This window comes from Psammomys obesus, unplaced genomic scaffold (genome assembly GCF_907164565.1).
Source record: "Psammomys obesus unplaced genomic scaffold, mPsaObe1.curated_primary_1811, whole genome shotgun sequence".
Taxonomy (NCBI): Eukaryota; Metazoa; Chordata; class Mammalia; order Rodentia; family Muridae; genus Psammomys; species Psammomys obesus.
The window spans coordinates 24,745,948-24,771,553 of record NW_026592890.1 but is presented as its reverse complement, the minus strand read 5'-3'; the positions used below and the strand labels follow the sequence as shown (position 1 = coordinate 24,771,553).

At 40.5% G+C, this 25,606-nt stretch overlaps 2 protein-coding genes across 4 annotated transcripts in view; one reads left to right on the top strand and one right to left on the bottom strand.

Moving 5' to 3' along the window:
• Window positions 1–8,059, bottom strand: part of Cdc40 (cell division cycle 40) — a 49,348-nt gene extending 41,289 nt beyond the window's left edge. The window contains exon 1 of the mRNA XM_055616185.1: window positions 7,850–8,059. Within this exon, the coding sequence (XP_055472160.1) occupies window positions 7,850–8,038 (189 nt within the window). The 5' untranslated portion in view covers window positions 8,039–8,059. The remainder of the gene's footprint in view (window positions 1–7,849) is intronic.
• Window positions 8,060–8,497: 438 nt separating this feature from the next.
• Wasf1 (WASP family member 1) overlaps window positions 8,498–25,606 on the top strand; it is a 46,246-nt gene continuing 29,137 nt past the window's right edge. Inside the window, exon 1 of one of the 3 annotated variants that reach the window (XM_055616192.1) lies at window positions 8,498–8,582. The gene's annotated coding sequence lies outside the window, so the exon portion shown is untranslated. Of the gene's footprint in view, window positions 8,583–8,966; window positions 9,054–25,606 lie in introns of those variants that run through there. The other 2 variants (XM_055616193.1, XM_055616191.1) reach the window with 2 other exon arrangements.

The window sequence follows — 25,606 nt, the reverse complement described above, 5'->3', positions numbered from 1 at the left end:
ACCTGAGTTTGATCCTGAGGACCTATGAGGTGGGAAAGAAGCAGTTCCTGCATTTGTCCTCTAAGTTCTCCATGGGCACTAACCTGCCCCCAACACACACACACACACACACACACACACACACACACACACACTAAACACAAGGGTTAGAGATACAGCTTTGAGAACCAGGCAGATAGCATCACAATCCAAAGCCAATCATATCACAGGACCCATCCAGCGTGCACAACAATTTCCTGTGACTGAACGACCATCACTACTAAACAGCTGTTGATGTCACGAGATGTTGGCTGGTGAACTGCTGGCCTGGGAAACTAAGTGTTGGCCTCCACTGCCACTCAAAAATCCTTATTCCTTGCTCTGTTGTGGATGAGTTTCCAATGAGAAAGTTCAGGGGGACCTTGAAAGCTTGTTTGGAGGTTCTGGCAGGGAGAACAGCTACTCCCATATCATTGACCCAAGACTGGTCCTCTTCTACTGTATTCTGAGAAAGTCCCTTCCCGTGTACAGCTTTGGGAGGAACAACTGCCTAGCCAGTCAGATCAGCTGAATCAACAATGCTGTAGTCAGATCACCCTCACATTAAAATGAAAAAATAAATAAATAGAAAGTTCATGTGGGTGGCTCTGGCTAAGCCCAAATTAGAATGCTGACCTGAAAGGGAGCTGGGTGACTGGGAAACTCGAGTTTCACTTTCTGATGGTGGGTGTGAATGGGTACACTCTTCACAGCAACACTCTTATGGGAGGGGGCTGAAAAGCTAGGAGAACTAAAGATAAGCCATATAAGTTGGCTAGATCAACATCAACTTGATACAAGCTAATTGGCAGAGAGGAAGAAAATGCCTCCATGAGATCAAGCTGGAAGGCATTTTTAAATTAGTGATCAATGGCAGAGGGCCCAGCTCTTTTTGGGTGGCGCCATCCCTAGGCTGGTGGTCCTAGAAAGCAGGCTAAGCAAGCCACAAGGAGCAAGCAAGTTAGCAGCATTCCTCCATAGCCTTTGCATCATCTCTTGCCTCCAGCTTCCTGCCCTGTGTGAGTGCCTGCTTTCACTGCTTTTTATGATGAACTGTTATATGGAACTGTGAGGAGATAAACCCTTTCCTTCCAAAGTTGATGTTGCTCACGTGTTTGATCACAGCTACAGTAATCCTAGCTGAGACAATACATAGTAGTCTTTCCCCTGATTAGAGCTAACATTGGAGCCTTGAGACAATGTTAAACCCATTACTGTAAAGGTGAAAACATTACATAAACTAAACAAAACCCAAATTAAATACCATAACCTCTTAATAGTCAACCCCTAGAACAAGCTATTTAAACGAGCAACTGGCTTTGCCTTCTGACCTCCTCAGTGGACTTTATTCGGTATGGTTGTTAGCACCGCTTATAGTGCCCAGGCTGCCAGATCTTTCCAAGTAAGAGTATTAAAGATTCTAAACCTGAATTACCTTGAACAGAGTATGGGGAGACACCAACTTTTAACTACACAGTGCAAGCTAAAACATTAATCTTTCATAATACCAACAATGGCAAGCAATAAACAAGAGACCATACCTTTCAGTGTCTGAAATTAGAGAATGAACTGAACAACCCTGCAGAAAAAGGGCAGCTGCTTTAAATTTAACTAGGTACATGTGAACAGTGCTGCAACTTACTTAAATCTCAGGAGGACTCCAATGCCAACCAGGCATGCAATAGAATTACCATAGAATTACAAAGGATTTCCAGTTTCAATTCGCTACAAAATATTAAAGTGCAGTAACTGAAGGGCACACCATGGGTCAAATAAACTTGAACAGTTTAACTGATGACTTAAATATGAGACTAAACAAAATTCACTGTTAGGTCCCTTTCACATTTCTTCTGGTGTACAAGTACGACATCAGACATGAAAATACTATGTAAACTAAACGGATCAGAAGTTTTAGTCATTATTATGCGGTTCCTATCAACTTATGACATATTTTCCTCTCAGGAATGAGAAATGATTAAATTTCCCAAAATAAAGAGTTTGAATGGCTGAAGTACTAGAATACAAATTTGGATATATGGATCTCTGAGCGAGGCCCTTAACAGATGTACAGGGAAAACGGAATTTAATTGAAGTTCATGAATATAAGCATTCCAACCAAAAAGAAATTAAAGTTATGCTACAAGTCTAAGAGGAAGAATTTACATTTTACTCAAGTTGGCTATGCTAAACAAGGATTTCACTGGAGGAAAGTAACGGTCATTGTCTGAAATGGCTGTTTTTAATTTTACTATGTATTTTTTATTTCTTTAACTTTCTATAAAGCTTGTTGTTTTTTGTTGTTGTTGAGACCTGCTTATGCCTCCTGAGAGTGCCAGTATACCAGCATGATAAAAAATTCTTGCAATCCAGTAAGGCTTATCACTAAAGTCCAGGCTGACCCTGAGCTCCTGGTCCTCCTACCTTGTCCTCAGGTGTGGGAATTACAGATGTGTGCCATGATATCTAGCCCAGCATACCAGACGTATAAAGTAGTGATTTCTAATGTGCAAACAGGACAATGTTTAATAACAACAACAAAATGCTCAATTATTATATATATAATATATATATATATATATATATTATATATATATATAGATGGAGTTCCAGAATCGGAGAACAGAGCTAAAGCAAGATGTAATGAAGAAAACTGTGAACTTCCCAGAAATACTGAAAGATCCACACTCCAAAGAAATCTATGTGCTGCTAAAGAAACTCAACAGGATTCTAAGTGGAAAAAGAATAAAAAGAAAGCCATAGTTTATTTCATTAAAAAAAAAAAAAAAAAACACAACAAAACCATATGTTAAATAAAAGAGGGTATGTATCTATATGCTGTCAAAAGAAAGAAAAAATCACTTTTAAGGAAAACTAGATTCACTAGAAAAAGAAAAGTGGTCTGTTATCAGTAACGACTGAGTAAGAGAAAACATCTTAAGTGAGCTGAAAGGAATTCTCAGCTGAGGCAACTGAACCTAGTAAAATTATCCCCCAAGAAAGAGCATCAAACGTGAACACTGTAAAGATAAACTAGAAGTGCGATCACTCGCCATCACCAGCCACTATATAAAAAGGCAGTCTAAAGAAAGCACTACGACAGAAAGCGGGTACCTCTGCTGCTAAGATGCAAGAATGCCCGTCACTCACGGCTGCCTTGTGGTGTGCGTGTGTGCACACATCCCAAACAACACTGTCTTCAAATGGTGGGGATGCAAGGAAAATTGAAATAGGGGTTGTACTGCTTGGGAGGTGAAGGTACTGAGTAACTCAGACATGTCGTTTCTAGGGTAACCACTTCATAGAAACTGGGTGGATGATCTGTAAATGACAGATAATGAACACACTGACTAAGAAAATCATCGAGAAGCACAGATGTCTGCCCTGCTTTATGCCTTTCTCCTACTGTATGTCGCAGTACATCTAGTCTTATACATATAAAAAATACCCTTTTTAAAAAGCGAGAAGGCTGCACCTCACTGCCCTTGTCACCTTCTTTACGTTTTAGATGAATGTGTGCACGCATGTGTTTATGGGCTAAGGATGTAACTCAGGTGACAGCCTGCTTCCTTAGCACACATCAAGTCTTCGTGTGGATGGAACGGTGGCATAAGTCTATAATCTCAGCACTTTTGGATTAGAAATTCAACGTCATTCTTGGCTTCATAGTGAGTCTGAGGTCAGCCTGGGATACCTAGGTCCTGTCTGCAAACAAACAACCCAAAATAGCTTCTTATAACTGGTTTTCTTTGGCTCATGGGGCAAGTTCATAGTTACATGTATATCTCCCCTTCGCCCCCTGCCCCCGAGACAGGATTTCTCTGTGTAGCCCTGGCTGTCCTGGACTTGATTTGTAGACCAGGCTGGCCTTGAATCCACAGAGATCCGCCTGCCTCTGCCTCCCCGAGTGCTGGGATTACAGATGTACACCACCACACCTGGCTTATAAATCTTATCTTTTGTGCCTAGTGTTTAATGTAGATGCATTAAGGGACTGTTGTATCATATGACCTGGGTTAACAAGCATTATTTTGTGATCTAGCACAAGGGTTGGCAAACTCCAGGATATGGGGACAATTTAGCCCACAGACTGTATTTCGTACTAACAAAATTAGAATGGTACTCACAGTCTTAAAGAATTGATTCAAAAGAAATAAACAACAATAACAAAAAAAACAAACAAACAAAAAAAAAACGACAGAAATTATATGTGGCCAATAGTGCAAAATACTTATAATTTGCTGCTCTATTGTAATTTGCTAATTTATTACATGATCAGTTCTTTTTTTTTAAAACCTTTAATTTCTGTGTGTGTGTGTGTGTCTCTGTGCGCGCGCGTGCGTGCGCACATGTATGCCTGTGGCAGCCAGAGGTTGCCATCAGTGTCTTGCTCAATCATGCTTCACTTTATTTTCTGGACAGGTTTCGCACTGACCCTGGAGCTCACCATTCAGCTGTACTGGTGAGTTAGGGAGCTAAGGAATGAGTTGGCCCCTGACCTCCACATGGGTGCTGTGATTTGCACTCTCTCCCTCACCCCCAAAAGAAGCAATACAACAGAGCATACATTTCTTTTTGACCAAATACTCTCAGTCACATGAACATCAGTCAAACTGATAACGTGTATTTGCATGCTTCACAATTCTTTCTAGTCATGTGCAATGATATTTACTAATATGATCTTTTCTTCTCCCCTGCACATAAGCAAATGTTGGTTTACACTGCTCATCTCTATGACAGAACCCAGAGAGCTGGGGATCTAGCTCAGCTCTGAACGAACCTCTGGTATGTTAGGTTGATTCTACCTGGTTGTCTTTACTTACGGAACTTGTAATTAGGAGGCTGAAATAAGAAAGACAACTTCCTCCTTGCCAGTGCCTGCTCAACTCAAATCTGATTCTCAATGTCCATACTTGGTCAAGACTTTTTCTTTTAGTTTTTCTAGTGTGTTATTGAATTTCCCTTAATCTCATGTACAAGGCATTGGAGATATAATACTCTCTGGGCCCTAGAAACAAACTTAGAAATGTGGTAAGTGGTGCCAGTGGGGTATGACACAGAAGCTTCGATATAGGAAGAAGCATGTGCACCGAGGCTGGGGGACCACAGTTTTGGCTAGATGAGGGCGGTGAGGGAATCTTGGGAAGAGAATGGTACTTGTGGGGCTGCACAGAGGTCTCGGCATGGGAGGGTGGCGGGCTTCACAAACTGCACAAAGAGTGCACTGCTCTTCTAGCAGACAACATGACGCTTTTTGACAGGGATGCGACACGATGAAATCTGAATGCAGAGCCAACAGTCTAAATGTAGAAAGAGGAAAGAAGTGGGTATGGGGTTAGAAGACAAAAAGAAAGTAGTACATAGAAAGCTATTCTTGTTTTCAAAGAAATGAGAATCTGAACCAAACAGGGGAAGCCATAGAAGAAAGAGACTTTTGATAAACATCAGCCAATTCCAGTGGGAAAAATAGCCATCACTCAAAAGCAAAGGCTGAAAAGTCAAGAATAATTTCTGGGAGAAATGAGGATGCTATGAAGGCTGTGTTAAGGAAAACAGAGAGGAAGACACTGATTTGAAAACAACAACAAACCTAATGAAGCAGAGGTACCAGCTGAGCAACTAACTTCAGGGGCTGAGAAAAAGAAAAAGAGCTTTCTGTTTTGTGGCTTGAGCCAATGGGTAGGATGTGGACCAACCAAAACGGGAAATACAAAGATGGACTTAGGGAGAAACTTAAGCTTTTAGCACACCATATAAAAGGGGTCCAAGAGCCATCTGGATGAGATTTTTTTTTTTTTTTTTTAATTAGGATCTAAGCTGGCAAGGAATTTAAGAGAGGGGTTTTTACCAGGATTGCGTATGTATTTGGTACAGCTAAAATTGCTTTACATTTTTGAAAACTGGTCACTAAAGCTATTTGAAAGATGAGTAAGAATTGGCTCAGAGCTCTCCAGTGATGTATCCAAGGTGGCCATGTGGGTAAGTGCTAGAGGTAGATATGAATAACACTGGAATCTTGATTCATGCCTATGCAACCTCTTCACACTGGCCACCTGTGAGCCATGGAAGCACAAAGTGTGATTAAAAATATGAGAGAATATGTGGACTGAAACTTGAAGTAAGAGCATAGACCCAGGAAACACTAATGCTGAAAGTGTTGGCAGAAAAACAGGGAGCCCAAAGGCTGAGGATAGCTCAGTTGAAGTCAGAGGGGGAAAAGGAATTATAACAGTGTTACCTGATGCAGAGATTCAAGTCAGATGGAAGAACCTGATAAATGGACGGCCTAGGATATCATTCCCATCAAGTATCAAGCAGTTAATAAAGAAGCCAAGGCTAGACTGCACTGAGGTTTGGGTGGGGGGCACAAAGACGGGAAGAACACACAGTACCCAAAGTTGACTGTCTAAGGAACAGACTGAGGAGGCTGCTGAAAAGTCCTAAGTCGGGAGAGCTCTGTTTTGTTCTAAAGATAGAATTCCCAGCATTCTTTCATGCCAGATGTCCTTATAAAAAAAGTAACATTTCATAAATGACTCATCAAAACCTGTAAATGACTTAAGACACAAACAAGACCCAGGGAAATCTTAGGAAGAAATTTTTGTAGTTTGTTTCTTCACACTGAGCTTCTGATCATCTGCACAGGGCTGACTACTGATTGATGCTCTCATTAGGTTCAAGACACACCAAGTCTTCACCTAAGCTTGCAAAGCCTTGCTTTAGCTTAAGTAGTTTCTCTTTCTTTGAACTAACGAACTAACTTCCTTCCTTCCTTCCTTCCTTCCTTCCTTCCTTCCTTCCTCCCTCCCTCCCTCCTTCCTTCCTTCCTTTTTTGTTTTGTTTTTGGAGATATGGTTTCTCTGTGTAACAGAGCCCTGGCTGTCCTGGACAGACCAGGCTGCCTTGAATTCACAGAGATCTGCCTACCTCTGCTTCCCAGGTGCTGGCATTAAAGGAGTAGGCTGGCAAGACAGGAGACTTCTATGAAATTCTTTCTTTCAATCTACAAGAATCATACGTCTACCTTATTCTTTCCCATGGTTACTTTTCCCCTCCCAGTCTTCAATCCAACTGTAACCACTTTATTTGTGTACACGTAAGTGGTTGCTTCACCCACTAGAATTATTCCAGGATACACTATGATAGCAAACATGTTCTGGGTGTTGGCCTTTCTGGCTCCGGACCTGTTGTTACTGGAAAATAATACACGGTTGATAAAGAACTATATGGCTGGGTTTTCCCCTTTATCAACTTCTTTAATTGGATTCATGTCTCCTCTTTCTAATGTCCCTTTCCCACTCATTGTATTAACATATAGAATCATAATATCTAACATGTATTGTCCTTTCGCTAGGTGTTAGGCTCTGCTTACAATTTCACTTAATCTTTACAATAACTTCCCAATAAATATGTAAGTTTTTATACAACCATCTACAGTTGTACAAGTGTAAGTTGTGTAATTTGCAAGTGGTGACGCCAGGATTTCAGACGGTTCCTCTAAACAAGAGTTGCCTGTTCAGGGCTCACTTTTAGTAAGGGCACAAATTCCAGTTAGAAAGTCCTGATCCAGTTTTACCTATGTTCAGAACCTACATCTGCTCCAACAAAGCTACGTCCTAGTACAAATTCAAACTTTTCCTCCCCTCGGACTACTTTCATCCGATGGAGAAACGAAGGACTGCCCGGTAAGTCCAATCGTCGAGGAGGGTGTAGGGAGAGATGTAAACGCCAGTACCTCACTTCTCAGCGCCGAGGTAAACCAGCATCTAACTGGAGATGGGGGATTTGGGAGCTGAAACCAATTTCCGAACTCATGAATGGCCAAAACACTTACCTTAACTGCCACCTCCGGAGCCGAGTCCACCGCCACGGTCAGAGAGGGCTTGGCTGAAGGCGATTTGGTCAAGTGCATGAGAGAGTCCGCGGCTGGCAGCGGACACCGGCTGCCCTCACTGTCCGAGTCTGATTCGGATCCCGAACCCGAACCATACGAAGCAGCTAGAGCAGCAATCGCAGCCGACATGACAGCAACAGATCCGCTCTGCTACGGCCAGGCCAGGGCGGAAGAAGCAGCGCCGCGCAGGTCCTGACAGATTGTCACGAAACACGTTATTTACCTCCTTTGAGAACGAATCACTTATAACTTCTAGAAAAAAAAACTTAACTATTATTACAGTAACTGTATCGAACTTGAGATCCGCAGACATTCATCTAGAGAAGCCCAAGGAATTGCAACTACTTATAACTTTCAGGACCTCGTCGATTAAAGACCCAGTTCTGAGATAGCTTTGAATCCTCGAGGTCCTCCACTCCCGGCGTGCAGCGCGGCGGGGAACGGGAGGCACCATGGGAAATGTAGTTTGGGCTGAGGAGGCGGAGCCCGGCCGAGGGTGGGGGCTCTGCCTTCGACCCCGCCCCCAAAAGGATGGTTCATTCAATTGGATAGCATCTTCCCTCATTCCCTGGCCCAGCTCGGTTCTCTCCGGCCCCTTCCCCCAAAGTGCGGATTGGGCAATACCACGGAGCCTCAGGACAGGGGGAAGCGCCGTCCTCTTGCCCACGGACCGGTAAGTGGGCGGATGCTAAAGCTCCCGCCACACCGCCGGACGCCCTGCGGGGCTCTAGGGGAGGGTGTGCATCTGAGGCGTAGAGACCTGGGAGCCGTGCGGCGCGGCTTCGGAGAGAAGCGGTGCGGCCGGGCCGAGAGCGCCCCGCGGCTCCCCCTGCTGCAGGCCCGGGTCCCCGCGCCCGCTTGTGGAGCGTCGCGCGGGGAGGGGGCGGCGCAGGGCAGCGGCGGCTCGCGGTGTTGTTCGCTCGCGCGACGCGCGCACCGCGGCTCGGGCGACCAGCGGGCGCCCCCGGCGGCGTCCCCGGCGGCCCGGCGGCCCCAGCCAGTGCCCGGAGCGCCTTCCAGCCCGCGGCCCGACCCTCCCCCGGGGGCTCTCGGTGGAGTCCCGGCGAGGAGCCGGCCCGGCGGCGGCCGCCGAAGCATGAAGAAGGGGTAAGGCGCGAGCCTCCCCCACCCCCACGGCTTCACGGTGAGCACGGGTTTTTGTCCTTTTTTTTCCGTCCCGGCGCTGCACCGGCCGGAGCGGAGAGGGGCGCGTGCGAGCCCGGCTCTCTGCGGCGGCCGCGGCGATGGCTGGGCGCGCCGCCCCCGCCCCCATCCCGGGCTCCCCCGCGCCCGCCGCCCCGGCCGCGCGGGGAGGACGAGGCGCGGGGACCGAGCCGAGGATGCTCTCGGGTGCAGCGGCTTCCACCTGCCGTGCGGGGCTCGGGGCTCCGGTCGCCCCGGTGCCCGCGAAGGCTGCAGCCCGCCGCGCAGCCCCGGCTCGCCCTGCGGGCCAGCCGCTCTGAAAGCCGAGCTCCGGCCGCGCGTCTGGGCGCCGCGGCTCGCTGTGCCCGACCGCGGTAAAGCGACCGGGGGCATCCCTTTATCGCCCCGTTTGGAAGCGGAGGCAGAGCGGTTGCCGGCTCGTCTCGTGCCAGGGAGTGGGGAGGCTCCTCGGGCAGAGTTGGGGAGCCGCTCGCTGGGCTCTGATGTCGGCAGGACTCGCCCATTGTGCCACCCAGATAATTATTCAACTCTGCAGCATCCATTGCACCTTTCCCGTTTTTCTTTTCCCCTAGCTACAGCATGCCCCCTAGCTTCCGTACTCTGACACCTTCTCCTGCACTTGCGGATGATGAACTAGAATAATGGTGAAAAGAAAGCGCATCCGATCTGAACGTTCACCGACCTGCCCTGTGACTAATTAATACCCACTTAGAATAGGTCTGACTCCTCTAACCTTAGTCCTTACTATACAGGATGTGCCTGAGATTCTGTTCACATTTTTCTTGATGTCCACATATTGGCTAAGTCTCCTTTCTGTTAAGTAATCGATGTGGTTAGTTAATTAGTTGATTCCATTGATGTTTGTAGATTTAATCTGGTAAACTTCCATTTTTCTAATTGTTGACAGCAGCATAACACAGTTACAAATGCAATCCCTCTTGGAATTCGAAGGAACAGTTTATCCTTGATGATCTAAGTTTCTGATAAAGAATTTTTATTTGTTTTGAATATTTGGATAAAGTATTTAATACAACATTTTCTGTTCTTAGTAAGAAAAGTTTTGTACATATTTTTGTAGAATATTTGATACTAATAGTAACCTTTATTTGAGTAAAAGGAAGGATTTAATATTGGGAAGATCTTAACTCCCTAACTTACTGGGGTCTTAATTTTCCCTTAGCTATTTTTACAGTATATTTTTATTGCTAGTTATAGATTTTTCTCTTTATTTTTTTAACTCTTATCTACATGGATGAATAGATTGTTTTGAATGCTCTACCTTAAGGAAGAAATATATTTTTAAAAACACAAGAAATAAACATAGTTACTTACCATTTAAATATTATTATTTATAAACAAATTCTTACCTATCAGAAATATCTTTTTCTTTTTGTCATTCTTCCCATCTTTATGTGTTTAAGCTTGTTTTGTTAACCCTTTTGGTAAAAGCAGGATTACACACAGACAATGCAGGAGTTTGAAGGTGCTCCTAGTTATTTAATGGAACCTGTAAGCGGCATACATATAAATTGATAGCATAGAATCATTTATTTGGCTAGGGAAGACCTTACAATTTACAAAATGGACTTTGTTTTGTCTTGGTTTTCTAACATGTAAATGGAAACAATACTCTTCCACAAGATAGTATGCCTTAATTCAGAGAAGCTATTTTTTAGTATTTTTAAACCAACTTGAAGTATTTTTAATTGATGAATCATGAAAATGCTTCGTATGCTTTTTCATGGCACCTGAGAATGGCTGACTTACATTTTAGTTTGCTTTGGCAAGACTTCTTTAGCTTGATTTTATTTCTTGTGTTTTTTGTTTTTTAATTATAGACTTTATGCCTACATATAATAATTATAGTTAATACTGATTAAAATAGTTGGTATCAAGTAGACTATTAAGTTAAATTCGTGAAAAGTCTAGAAAACATTGAAGATCCTTTAATTTAAAAAATTTTGGTTAACATATTTCATAATTGTGATCACTTGTAAGATCCAGTGCAGGATAGCTTTATCACTTGGGTTCCTAAATGTCTGTATATTGAGAGAGTGCATTAGTATAGTTTAATGCTCGTTCATTTAATTTTAGAGTGATTTAAGATACCTTTCTCCAAAGGCTTGATCTTCAGTAGAGAGTATATTTGGTTTTTATTGAGAGATTAACTCCTTTATTTTTATAGCAATAACTGCTGTTGAAAGACTGTATTATAACAGCCTTTACTAAAATATTAGACTTTTGGTTACTTTGTGGGTGGAAGTCCTATATAATTCATTATATAGCTGATTTATTTTTTTGAGAATTAATTTGATTATGCTTTATCATGTTTTCTTTAAATATAAAGAGCTAAAATTTAGCTCTTTGGGTTTTTTTTGTTTTGTTTTGTTTTGCTTTTTGTTTGTTGGTTTGTTTTGAGCTTTGTGAGGACAGGAACTGACCTGCTATCCTGAAGCTTACTGTCACAAATCCTAAGGTGGTGGCAGAGCGGTAACAGATAGCAAAGGCGTCACCTACACTCAACAAACAGAAGGAATAAAGAAGGAATAGCCACCGAGTGCAAGATGTAGCAAACATCTCATTTAATAAAGCAGCTTCATCTCCAAAGAGAAGGATATGTTGGAGATTTTTTGGAACCTCTGTCTATAGTCCCTTTACTGCATGTTATTGAGCTAGCACTAGATGCTGAATGATGGAGATGTTGGCAGTCTACACGGAAGGAGAGTAATGATCTTGCGGCACACTTCCTGAAAATGGACGTGAACACTTCTGTTTCCAAAATTATCTTTCTTTGTGATTTCAGTTTGCCAGTGAAATCTTAATAAAAAAGATGTATATAAGTGAAGTCTTGTGCTTCTTTATGTAACAGGTTTTAAAAATAAATGACCTCAAGATAGAACTTCCTAAAATTAAGAATTGTGTGCTTTTATTTACTACATGTAGATTGTACAGGTTATAATTAAAATTTTTTCTCTCTCTTTTTGTTTCTTTTGTTGTTGTTTTTTTGTTGTTTTGTTTGTTTGTTTTCTTTTTCCTCAATCTCAGGATAAAATTCAGGGTCTTATGTGTGCCACACACTACTACTAAGCTACACTTCCTCCTCTTAATTGTGAATATTGAATTTTTATGAGTTGGTAGCCTTAACTTGTTTATTACATTTGAAAACGATACCGTGCTGTAGGACTTTACAGTAGTTCCTTTCCTCAATGCTGAGAAAGAATAAGAAATTTAACGAGAGCAGCTTACAGGAGGGGAACAATTGATTTCACTTAGTGTTTGAAGAAATACTGTCCATCAGTGTATGTGTGGGGTCGGGGCCCTGAGCCTGGAGGCAACTGACCACGTCGACAGTTGGGAACGAGAGAAGCACTGGTCTCTACTTAGTTTTTCTGCTTTATTCAGCCAGGATCTGAGCACATGGAATGAGTCACCAACATTCAGGGTGGGTCTCAGTTACCCATCTCTGGAAACCTCTGTCTCCTGGGTGATTCTTCGTCGAGGGATGTTTCTAGTAAAGATTAACTATCACACTTGGAACTTGTTTCCTCAGAAACTGCATGCTTGGTAATTAGACTCAATATCTACGGAAAGCTTACTTAACCCATTATATTCTGGAGCTACAGAATTATCCTAGTAATTAGAAAATTATAAAATTATGCTAACAGCTATATATTAACATATAAATATATCTTAAATACCTAATTCTGTTTACCAGTTCTTGCGTCTTGTTAACAATGATAGCATTATCGGGACTTGCCTTCTTTCATCCATGGAGCAGGAAGAGGAAGCTATTTCTTGGATTTCACGTTGCTTCGCCTCATATCCTATGAGGCAAGAAGTTAGGGATGTGAGAAATTGGAAGGGCGCAGGGGGTCTTGTGATTTTACTTCTCGGGGGCTTTGGTTTTGTTAGTTGTAACACCAAAAGGTTGAAGTAGAGGCTCCCTGCTGGACTCATCCCGAGAACAGAAGTCTAAAGTACTTGGAAAAAATCTGTACAACGAACTCTCCCCTTTCATGTGAGACTTCTTTCCTTTCTAATATTTCCACTTGTCAGGGACTTTTCCCTTCTAGTTCTACTTCTGAAAAGAACATAGTTCTAAACTTTTTTCCCATGTCTCCTCTTGGAAGCAAGGTATTTAGTTACTATCACATTATTAATTTTGATAGTTTTTAAAATAAGCTCTCGGCACAACTAAATGGTATTGTGGCATAGAATGCTTTGAGAGGTCTGGTGGGGTTGGAGGCAGATTGAAAAGTGAATTATAAATGATACAAGGAGAAAGGCATTTGGGGGTGTTTGTTTTTCTGTCCTTCCATCCCCTGCTTTATTTTTATTTTCCTACTGTCCGTTATTTAGCTTAAGCTAAATGGATTTTGAGTGGATGCAATTGCTACAGCATAGCAGGCAAGTCATTCTGCTATGAGAATGGAAAGATCTGAGTGGTTTAAGAAAAGGACTCATGAAACAGCTGTTTGCCGCTTATGTTGGAGGTTTTTAATGAACTTGTTTGGAGATTAATGATATTCAAAGATAATGTATAGCATATTCTAAACAGAAAGGAAATATTATACACTTGCTTTATTTTTTATAAGTGATAAATTTTATTTTATTATGTTTTAAATTTCAGTTTTATTTACTTTATATCCAAAGGGTGTCCCTCCCTCCTCTCCTCCCAGCCTCCCCCCCCTTTACCACCAGAAAAGGGGAGCTCCCTCTCCCCCGTATCAGTTCTCCCCAGCACATCAAGTCACTTCAGGACTGAGCATATCCTCACTGATGCTAGGCAAGGCAGTGCTGCCAAGGGGAAGTGATCCAAAAGCAGGCAATAGTGTCCATATTAGAAACAGCACCCCTTCCAGTCGCCAGGCACCCCATATGAAGACCAAGCCACCCTTCGGCCACATATGTGCAGGAGGCCTAGATGTCTCAGTCTCTGTTTGCCCCCGTGGGACTGGGTTAGTTGTGTCTGTTGGTCTTCTTGTGAGGTTCCTGTCCCCTCCAGGTCCTTCTGTCTTTCCCCCAACACTTTCTACAGGACCCCCAAAACTTTGCCCGGTGCTTGGCTACAGTCCCAGTATCTGTCTCAGTTCACTGCTGGCTGAAGCCTCCTGTACAACAGTCCAGTTGGCCATCTTGCCAAAAGCCATCCACAGATTCAATGCATTCCCCATCAAAATTCCAACATAATTCTTTACACTTGCTTTATATGCAAGTCACCTCATAGGGTTTTTGCGTTTATTTTATCATACTGGTACCAGTGTGGGACCTGCTCTCTCCCTGACTTTCCCAATAATGACAGTTCTACCATTCTGCTCATTTGTATTTGGTTAACCCAGTGTTACCAACCTTCCGCTGAACCAGTTATTGATTTGTTATAAAGGCCAACAGAATGCTAAGCCTATGAGAGGGAGTATTGCTGCGTAGGAGCTAGACTACAAGAGTCTAGTTCTACAGAGGTTATGGACTGTTATGAAGGAGGAAGGCCAATTGCAGCTCTGTTGAGTCCTGGTTCTAGATGCTTATCTAGATACTTATAAGACCAAGTCACTAAGAGAGCTTTATTCCTGAGTCCCATGTGCTCAAAAGTTGAACAATTTTGTTTTCTTTTCATTGTCCAGTAGGCTATAAGATACACACTCTGAGACTTCTAACCACTGTTTCCTTGTCATACAGAGTAGGTAAATAAGTGGCCACATTTAGGACCAAGGTCCTGGCAAGGAGCAGCTGCAGTTTCCTGAGTGTAGGCCAGAGTGTCTTTGTCCGTGGTCCTGAGATTGAGTTCATCAAAGATGGTATTTTTGTTCTGTGTCTTTGTAATAAATCTTTATTTTTAGCATGTAGTGGTTGGACTTATATTTTAGATAGTTGCCAGCTACCCAGGAACAATCTGTTGTAGATGATGTAGTTTGTTTCAGGTCATATGGCTAATAAAAATGGAGGTGAATTTTCCACACAGATGTGTGATTTCCAGTTCGTCTTTTCCTGCTACTCTAGACTCAGGAATGTCATTTCTTAAAGCTACGAATCTTAGAGGAACTCTGCAGAGTGCTGAATTTTGAGTGATGAAGGCAGCAGAGCTTTTGGGATGTATCAGATAGTAGCCCAGATTCTTGCTGTTTTTCCTTCCTGAGTGGTCAGTACTCTTAGTTGGCTAATGCTCCTGCATTGATTAAATCTGTTTAAAAGAAGGTTTTTGTTTTGTTTGTTGTTGTTTTGGTTCTTTTGCTTGTTTGTTAGCTTGCAAATTTGTCTACAAAATTAAGCCATTTTTTTTTCTAGTTCTTAATAGAAATGTCTCCTGTCTTATTATCTGTCTATTTTTGGCAATTTTAAAAATACATGTACTGGAGTTTATGCCAGAAAGCTATAGAAAATTTAAGCAGAAAGAGAAAAGTGAATCACTTGGATCCTAGTGGAGAACCAAAGCAAAATCTTCCTGATTGACGTAGAAATCCGTCAGGTTTGTTATTTCTAAAGAACTCATGTATGAGCTCAATGATTTTTCTCTCTTGGTTTCCAGTTTTTAATTGCATTGATTTATGTCCTTTTTACTAGTTTCTTTCTACTTACTCGAGGCCCATTACACTTTATTACCTGAGTTGGAAGTTTATTGATTTAAGATCCTCCTCCTTTCCACTTTTCCTTCTTCTGGTGTTTAAGCTAAAGTCTCATGTAGCTTAGGATGGCTCAGTCTTGCTTTTGTAGCTGAGGATAGCCCTGAACTCCCAGTCTTTTTGTCTCCTCTTCAGGTTTGACTTTTTTTATTTCCCCATAATCTTTGTTTTTGAGATGTCACACAAATTTTGAGAACATATTTTCCTTTAGTTCTGAATATTTAAAAAATTCTTTTGAGACTTTCGATATGGCATTCAAGCTCCAAATATTTTGGCATTTTCTATCTTTTTTTTTCCTATTTAATCTGATTGTCCTTTGAGAGCATACATTGTATAGTTTCTACTTTAATTTTTCTTTTCTTCCTGTTGGATCTGCAATTCCTAATGGGGGAATGCTGAAGTCTCCAACTCTGCTAGTATATCCAGCAATTTTTTTCTTGTCAGATTTTGCCACATGCATTTTCATGTCCTATTCTGAAGAACATGTACATTAAAAAGATTGTTGTATTATTTTAGTAAAGGAACCCCTTTATCTTATTATAGTATATTTTAAAATTCCAGATCATTTCCCTCATTCAGAAGTTACCTTTACTAACTCTAGGTACTCCAAGCTTTCTTCAGGTTCATATTGACATAGTTAAAAGTTTCTTGTGTAGATCTGGCCTATGGTTTAGTATTTTCCTTCCCTCTGAAGAACTTGTTTTGTTGCTTCTTGACAGCAGTATTTCTCACTGCTGACAAATTCTGCTGGTTTTTATTTGACTGAGATTGCCTTGTGTTCACAAAATTTTGTGAACACAAAATTTTAGGTTGGTAAGTTTGTTTTTCTTCCAGGATTTTCTCCATTCTTTTATTTTTTTAATCTATGCCTTTCTAAAATAGGTTTCTTGTAGACAGTATGTAGTTGGCTATTTTTATTTACTGAACATCTATGTCTTTTAATTGGTATATTTGAACTATTCACATCTAAAGTAATTAATGATAGTTGGATTATGGCTATCATATTTTTTAATTTGTATTCATTGCACTTATACTTTTTTTAATCTGTATTTCATCTTCCCTGACTTTAATTGAACATTTTATATCACACCATTTTTCTTTCTATTCTTAGCATATCAGTTATATATTTTAAAACTTTATTTTAATGGTTACCCAGATTTTTCAGATACATTTATAGTTAATCCAAGTCTTCATATAAGTATTCTAATAATATTCAACATGTAGTTTAGATGCATTTTAACAGTGTTCCCAATTCCCTTGTCTTGTCCTTTGTAATATTGGTGCCATTCACTTTGCTTAATTATATCACATAATGCCTTGATGTATTACTTTGAATGAACAACTATGTATAAAGATTTTATTTTACCTTCCTTTAATGTGTCCTGACATTCTTCATATTCTTATGACGATCTGGCCTGTTTTAATATCCCCCTCTTCTCTGTGGAAGAATTTTGTCATTTCTTGACAGGTGTATTTACTGGTGACAAGTTTCCTTAGTTTTTATTTGCCTGAGAAGGCAGTTTGTGCACCTTGGAATGGCCGAGTATAGAGCTTTGTATAGGTAACTCTGTTTTTTGCTCCCTTGTCCCAGTAGCTGATAGTGAGAGCAGTTCAGTGTAACTCTTCCCTGTCCATCTATATGTAAAATGGGGTTTCCTCTTAGGGATTTTTTTTCCCATGCCCTTCAGACTTAATTTAATTAATAGACTAATTATTGAAGCCTCTTCCATGATAGGTAGGTTCTCTAGCACTGAGCTGCATTCACAGCCTACTGTTGTCTTCTGCGGTTTTAGTATCATTTACTTAGGTGCAGATTTTCTTGGTGGTCTTGATGGGTCTGTCTTTTGATTTCTGTCATTGACTTTAGGAAACTATTGATTTGATATGTGCTGCATCTCTTACATAGTTGATCCTTACAACAACTTTGTGAAAAGGTATAATTCAAGGCAAGAGCTAAATTTTAAATACAGACAATAACAGAATTTTTATAATTCTAGCCAAATATTAATGCCTTTTATCTATTTCTGACTCTGGCTTTTCATAGACATAGAGAAGAAAACAGAATTATTTTAATTTCCTTACTGAGTTGGAATATTGGAGATGGTTGTTAGGAACTTGCACAGCATACCAGATCAGTTTACCATTAAAAGATTTGAATGAGGCCATGTCACGTGACTTCTGCAGAAATGTAAACAAGCATCTATTCACCAGGAAGAGTACTGGCAGATCAAATAAAGGACTCCTTTTAAATCCTTCTTCTGAGATTGTTGAGGGTCCTTCCTGGGGAGTGGGTGACAAACCACAAATCCGAGCTACAGTCCCAACCCCCAGTCAGCCTTTGACTTTCTATACACGCTGAGCACACCCAGGACCATCACAGCCAGGGAAGGAAGTGCCACAGGCCTCTCTCAGGGAGGGTCTCCTGAGCTTCTCCCCACCACGCTTCCCACCCAACACAATGCTAACAGCCTCTTTATCTTAGCCTAGCACATAAGGGCCACAAATATTGTCTCCTTATTTTGTTGCCCTTGACGGAGGGCCAGGGTGTTCTGTAGACATGAGATCTGATTGGTGATGGCAGTAATCCTGCCGCAGTTAGAGGAAGTGTCTTCACAATAGCAGACTGCAGCTGTTGTACCAGTGGTTTGTACAAAATCAGGAGTCGATCACGGGATCCTTCAGTAGGTGACAGTACTTGCCTGGTGAGCCTAACAACCTCAGTGTGATCCATGGAATCTTCACTGGAAGGAAAAAGGCCACTCCCCAGAGTTGTTTTCTGGTGGTCACACATGTGCTGTACATACGCCAGGACTCTCTCACATATACCTCATATACAGAAAGCTTGAGTGAAATGATTAATAGGAGACTCCAACATTTGCCTTGCTTTCGTTTAAAGATAATCAAATTAAGTGTCTTAATTTTCAATAAATCATTGTCATCTTTCTTTAAAGTTAACATGACTAGAATAGTCACACAAACTTAATACAGTTAAGCCATTGAAAAGCAAAACAAATACTCTTTATTGGATAGTTCATAAAAAATAGTCTTGTCCGTGGTATTACCCTGTGGACTTAAAATATAGCAGTAGTGCCTCCTATATAGTATACTTATTTCCCAAAGCCTTTCTTTAATAATTCTCCCTATCACCAGAACATTCTAATGATAGTAAAACAAGTGCTTTCTAAACCAACAGTTTCTGGAGTAACTGTGATCAAGATAAATTCTATACTGATAGGAAATTATCAAAGCTTAAAAATATTCTAAAACAACCCCATGGTTTTCACAAAATAAGTATACCTAAATGGTAGTATAGCCAATCTAAAACATGTATGTGTTGGGTAAAATGTATACTGTTTATCCCTGAGTTGCTAGGAATTAGATGATTTTTATTTCCATTACATGTGAAAGTGTATGTTCAAAAAAAGATTATGTAATCCACAGCAATCAATATTTCATAAGATTAAAAGATACACATTTCTGAATAAAGGTGGGAAAATACCTCGTTTTGTGATAGTTAACTATTCGGTAAATTTTTAAAATTAGCTATTTTGGTTTATTATACTAGTTTCATGCCATAAAGACTTGCTATTCTTTCATATTCTTGGAAAATCCCTCTTTTCATTGCCTGGAAACAAACACTGTTACAAATTTTGTTTCAGTATAGTTACTGCTTTTATGCTAGAAATAGGATGTAATTTTATCTCTGAAACTACATTTCCTATGTTTAGGAACCATCAACCCCATTTCTAAGTGTTAGAACAAATTGCTGATATCTTGTGGAGAAGTAGCAAAGTGAGGAAAGTCACACTGGCAATGATAGGATGAGCCCTTTGTTTTTCAGGAGCAAACTCCCACTCATCTATGCTTAAGACCAGTCACTCCTAGCTGACAGTTGCAGGCACTTATTTTTAGGTAATAAATATTTTCATGGTCTGGATTTGGCCTGGCATCTTGTTTTTTGTTTTGTTGTGTTTTTTTTTTTTTTTCATTCCCTCTAGTGAATGAAGTTTTCTTTTCTTTTACTCTGTGTGGTTCTTGGAGAAAGAGCCATGCAATGCTGCACAAAAGTAAACATGAATTATTTTAACAACTATTTGTTGAAAACCACACATAAAACTGTTGTCTTTTGGGGTAGTCATGGATAAAACATGGTTTCTACCCATACAGACCTTACACTCTAATGATAAAGATAGAACAACAAAGACAAACACGTGACAGCACAGGATTACATTCCTGCTTTACAGTGCAGCCAAAAGCTGCACTAGTGATTTTTAAGTAGGTGTCTTAGTTAGGATTGCTATTGCTGCGATGAAACACCATGACCAAAAGCATGGTGAGGAAGGGGTTTTTTTGTGACGTATTTCCCTCAGTCACGCACAGTCCATTGAGGGAAGCCTAGGTGTGTGCTTGGAGGCGGGAGCTGATGCGGAGGCCGTGGAGGATGCTGCTCACTGGCTTGCTTCCTACTGCTTGCTCAGCCTGCTTTCTTACAGCACCTAGGACAACTAGCCCACAGATGGCACCACACTGAGGTGGGCCCTCCCACTTCAGTCATTCATACAGCCTGATCTTACGTAGGCATTTTTTTTTTCTATTGAGGTTCCCTTCTCTCAGATGATTTTAGCTTGTGTCAAGCTGACCTAAAACCAGCCAGGGCAACAGGGAAAATAACATGTTTGGACTTGTATTTTAGGACTACGAGTAGTTGCCTCAGGAAGGCAAGAATAAACTCAAGTAACCAAAGTGGACACCAACCGGTTCTAGTTCGAGCAAGAGACAATAGTGGCTTGATGTAAGGTGGCTGTTTGTGGCGATGGGAAAGTAATAGATGAACTTGATACTTATTTTGAAGGTACAGTCAACCTAGTGGTACCAAAAAATGTAGACAGCGAATAGAAGGAAGAGTCAGGTGACACATTTGTGACTGTGTGTTAATGGATTTGGGTGTTGGGTTTTTTTTTTTTTAATTGCCATTCTTGGTGGAGTGAGCAATGGCTTAGAAGTTAAGAGCACTTACTAGTCTTGGGGAGAACGTAGGTTTGTTCCTAGCACGGCCTGGCAGCTCACGTTAATCTGTAACTCTGTATCCAGTGATCTGGCACCACATAATGTGATGCACATCCGTACAGGTAAGCAAAACACTGCACATGTAAAGTAAAAGAAATAATTATTAAAACTGCCATTGTTGTTAGCGTTTACAGATTTTAAATGCACAAATAAGATACTTTAACTCAAATGTTGGACTCCAGGACTTTTTTTGGAAGTACTTATCATGTTAATATTTCCTAACGCTTTAAGGAGGGTATCTTGAGCCAAGGTTATCTTGCCTAGCACAGTGACTAACACCATAGGTGCTCTGTGGAGATTTGTTGAGTGAATTATATTCACTGAGAAAAAAAGTATACTTTCCCCCATCAGACTTGGACAAAATGATCCCTGTGGCATATAAACAGCCTCTCATTTAAGTTGACCGTGGAAGATTTGTAAGACAGGTAGGCTATCCCAAAGTAGTCAAGCAGATTTGATTTAAACCTATAGCCCAAATTAACATTGAGAAGGTACTTTATGGGATTACCACAAAGAATTGAATTGCAGAGCTAAGCTATCTGCGTGCCAGGATGTTGCAATAATAAATTAGTGTCATTGACAAAACATCGACATAGGTGAGACCTAGAAAATACAGTTTTCTGTTGACTCTGATGTGTATAATACTATTTTGGGGTTAGTTACTAGTTTTAGAAACTTCTATTTCCAGCCTGGTGTGGTGTCTCACATCTTTAATCCCAGCACCTGGGCAAGCAGATGCAAGGGGATCTCTGTGTGTTTGAGGCCAGCCTTGTCTACAAAGTGAGTCCAGGATAGCCAGGTATATTACACAGAGAAACCCTGTCTGGAAAAAAAAAAAAAAAAAAAAAGAACCAAACAAACAAACAAAAAAAAACACCCCACATCTGTATGTATATATAGTACGGTACTTAACAGGCTTGATGACTCTGCTTCTCCGTCCTTGGTCCTCGTTATCATGGGGCTTTGGCCAGCAGACTTGGTGGAAGTTGTGTTTTGACCCTGAGCTTGGGCATTATGACAAATAGATGATGTGTAATCATGGAGAAGAGATGGAAGCCATCCTGGCAGGGACACTGTAGATTAACCAGCTACTCGGCAGCTGGCCATAACACAAGTGAGCTCAGCCTACATTGTTGACCCATAAAAATCAGTTGTTATTCTACACTATGATTTGATAGTATTACAGCATAACGATAAGAACTGAAAAAGTTGGGATCCATGCTGGATACAGTTAAATAACAGAAGAAAAGTTTTTGGATGCTATATTCATTAATCGCCATGTTATTTTGTTAAAACAGGACCTCCTATAATCCAAGCTGGGCTTGACTTTTTTTTTTTTTTTTTTTTTGTGAAGAATGAAATCGTGTTATTTGTAGGGAAATGTGTGTAAGTGGAGACAATTACAAGTGAATTAAGCCAGTCTTAAAAAAAATACTGTGTATTTTCTCTCATTTGTAATTCTTAGGCTTTATATAGATAAGCATAACCATGAATGTATATATGACATGAAAGTAGAAGTAAAACTGTCTAGAGGGATGAAAGAGTCCACGGGGAGAGGAGGGGTGTTAAGGGATGTAGGAGAATATTGTGGTTCGAATAAGAATAACCCCCATATCCTTATACATTTGAATACTTAGTTGTCAGGGAGTGGAACTAGTTGAAACAGATCAGGAGGTGTGGTCTTTTTGGAGGAGATGGACTTTGAGGTTTCAAAGTCGCAAGCCAGGCCCAGTGTCTCTGTCTTCCTACTGCCTGTGGATCCTGATGCAGAATCCTTAGCTACTTTTCCAGCAGTGGGTCTGCTGCTTGCCACCATGCTTCCTGCCATAAATGATGATGAACCAAAAACCTCTGAAGCTACAAACCAGCCCCAATTAAATGCTTTCTTTTAAGAGGTGCTATGGTCACAGTAGCCCTTCACAGCAATAGAAGGCTAAAATAGGGTATACGATGGAATATGCCTAATATACAATGAATACAATGACAGCTTAAATTTGAGAGTTGGGGATTTAGCTCAGTGGTAGCAACTAGCTGGGCCAGCATGAGGCCCTGGGTTCCATCCTTAGCTCAAAGAGGTAAAGGAAAAGAAAGCTTAGAATTTTAAAGGTTCGCTAAGAATTTGTAATCAGAGTTTCAAAAGCACTTAATTTTTTTTAAGTTGCACAATTTTAATGGATAATTTGTGTTTTGTTAGCATAAACAACTATTTGAGTTTCAGTTAACTAGTAGCAAGTTTACCTTGGAGGGCCTCTGTGAGTCCCCCCAAAATAATACCAGCTGTTGCTGTTGGTCTTGGTCACCCGCCAGAACTATAGAAGACCATGTTGTTGATGAGGCTATGTGCTTTGGTTGCTGTACGTAGAAAAATCAAGGTGGAGCTGAACCAGAAGCTTCCTCCCTGCTGGCTGGTTCTGAGAGTTCCAGAGGTGTTATGCAGCCTACTGGGGGAGATACAGCAGCAGCGAAGGGCTTTCACCGCTGTGAGCCCTGGACGTTGTAATATTGACCTGCTGAACAAGCTATGTTTACTGGGGCAATACTGACATGAATGTTAGGGTGACAACCAGCAACTTTTTTGTTGAATTTGAGGCCTGCTCCATGAGAAAGAATTCATATCTCCTTTAAAAAACAAACCAACAGCAAAACACCATGCTTGAATAAGTCATACACCCTCATGGGAGCTTACTGTTGTTTGGCTAAATGGACAGATTGTCAGATTATCTTTTAAATATTTTTATTTATACCCATAGATTAGTACTGTTCTCAGTCTTGGTCAGAGATGTTTCTACAGTCAATGCAGAGACTCATAACTGGCCAGAATTCTGAGAATAAGTGACTTCTGAGCACTCAGCTATAGACGGAACATCTCTATGACGCCCACCACCACCACCAAAGGTTCAGTGAGCATCTTAGGAGAAGAGACAAGAAGAATGAGAACTGGAGGGTGGGAAGCATATTGTGAAGCAGTGTCTTCTGGACACGACATGGCTGCTGCCTTCATGAAGTTACTGCCGCCGTGTTCACCTCCACAAGACTTGCAAAAGAGTGAACTTGCCCACATTCCATCATGGATGGAAGAAGGCCTCGTGGAGCTGTTGACAGTTAATGAAGAGGAGGAAGCTGGGGGAAGAGGAGCCATTTTCTTCAGTAATATATTCACTGATAGGTTGCTCTGCCCCAGTAAATAACCTTCTACCCATGCACATGCAATCATTCCTAATTCACCCCTAACTCTGTGAGCTCCTCCCCCACAAAAAATACATAAAGAGAGAGATCAGTGGGAATACGAAAGGGTGATGGAGCTGAGTACAATGAAAATACTTTATATACATGTCTGAAATCAAAGAGTTAATTTTGAACATTAAAAAGAAATAAAGGTACTTAAATATTTTGTTTTATTTTATTTTTTAATTGAATTTTTTTTTCTTTACATATATCCTGATTATGGCTTCCCCTTCCTCTACTTCTGGCTCCTTCCCACGTCCGCTCCCATCCAGATCCTCTCCTTTCTGTTTTACTAGAAAACAAACAGGCTTCTAGGGAATAAAATAAAATAAGATAGGCTGGGTGTGGTGGCGCACACCTTTAATCCCAGCAGTTGGAAGACAGAAGTAGGAGGATCTCATGAGTTGGATGCCAGCCTGGTCTACAAGTCGAGTCCAGGACATCCAGGGCTCTGTTAGTTATACAGAGAAACCCTGTCTCAAAAAAACCATGATGATGATGATGATGATGATGATGTAATAATAATAATAAACAGTAAAACCAAAACTAATCTAGATGTTTTAGTTTTACTGTTAGTAGAATATGATTAAACAGAATTTTATTATATTGATCTTCTAATTTTCTATTAAAAGTAATTGGTTAAGCTTAAATTTAGGCCTCATATTTTATTATTTTAAATACTCAAAAATTGAGTATAAGAATAAAATAATATCAGTTATTATTTTTGTTCTGGATTTTTAATTAATTTGGAGAGGTTGGTGTGTTAAAATATATGCTGATGATAGCTGTTGAAATAAAGCTGTATTAGAAACTGGCTGAAGATTTTAAATTTTCAAGATAAAATTATGTAGTAGATTACTGTCGCTTGTAGAAACTTCAGATTGTGAGCAGTTGTCAACTTCAATCCACACAATTTCTACTTTAGAAATTGTACTTTAATTAAAAAAAAAAAAAAAAAGAATTGTCTTGAAATAGCTTTGTAAAGAAATTAAGTGTGTGAGGGCAGGACTAATATATATTAGTGTTTTGTTTTTGTTTTGTTTTGCTGTTTTGTTTTTTTTTTTAAGGGAGATTTAAAGATAGTTCCTCAATTTTCCCATTTCTGATGCAGAGTACCAGCCTTCCAGGCTCAAACCTTCCTTATTGTGTACTGTATGAGTCCCTTCTTTTCTAGCTGCCGGATGTTTAAATCCATTCCTTATCAATTTATTAGTGATAAAAATACAAATGCCCCTAGAAGAGCCTTATATCCAGTCTTCCTTTATTTTATCCTGACTTAATACAATTAGTTATTTTATTCTTTGGCTTTTAGTTTTTATTATATACTTAGCTTGAATTGATGGTTCTTTTTGCCATATTGTTATTTCATAAATAATGTAGCCAGTAAAACTTAGTTTCAAATAGAGTTTTTACCATGACAGACATGTATAAATTGAACTTAGCGTTCTGAATAGGTAAAACTGTCAAGATGGTATTTTTAAATTCATTGTTACCATTCTAATACTGAATAGTTTTTTTTAAAAAATTGCTAAAGCCACGCTTATTTTTGAGCCCTTTAAAGAAAGATGTTTTCCAAAGTGTCTGTGTCCTTATGAATAATGGTATTTATTCGCTTAGCTGGCCA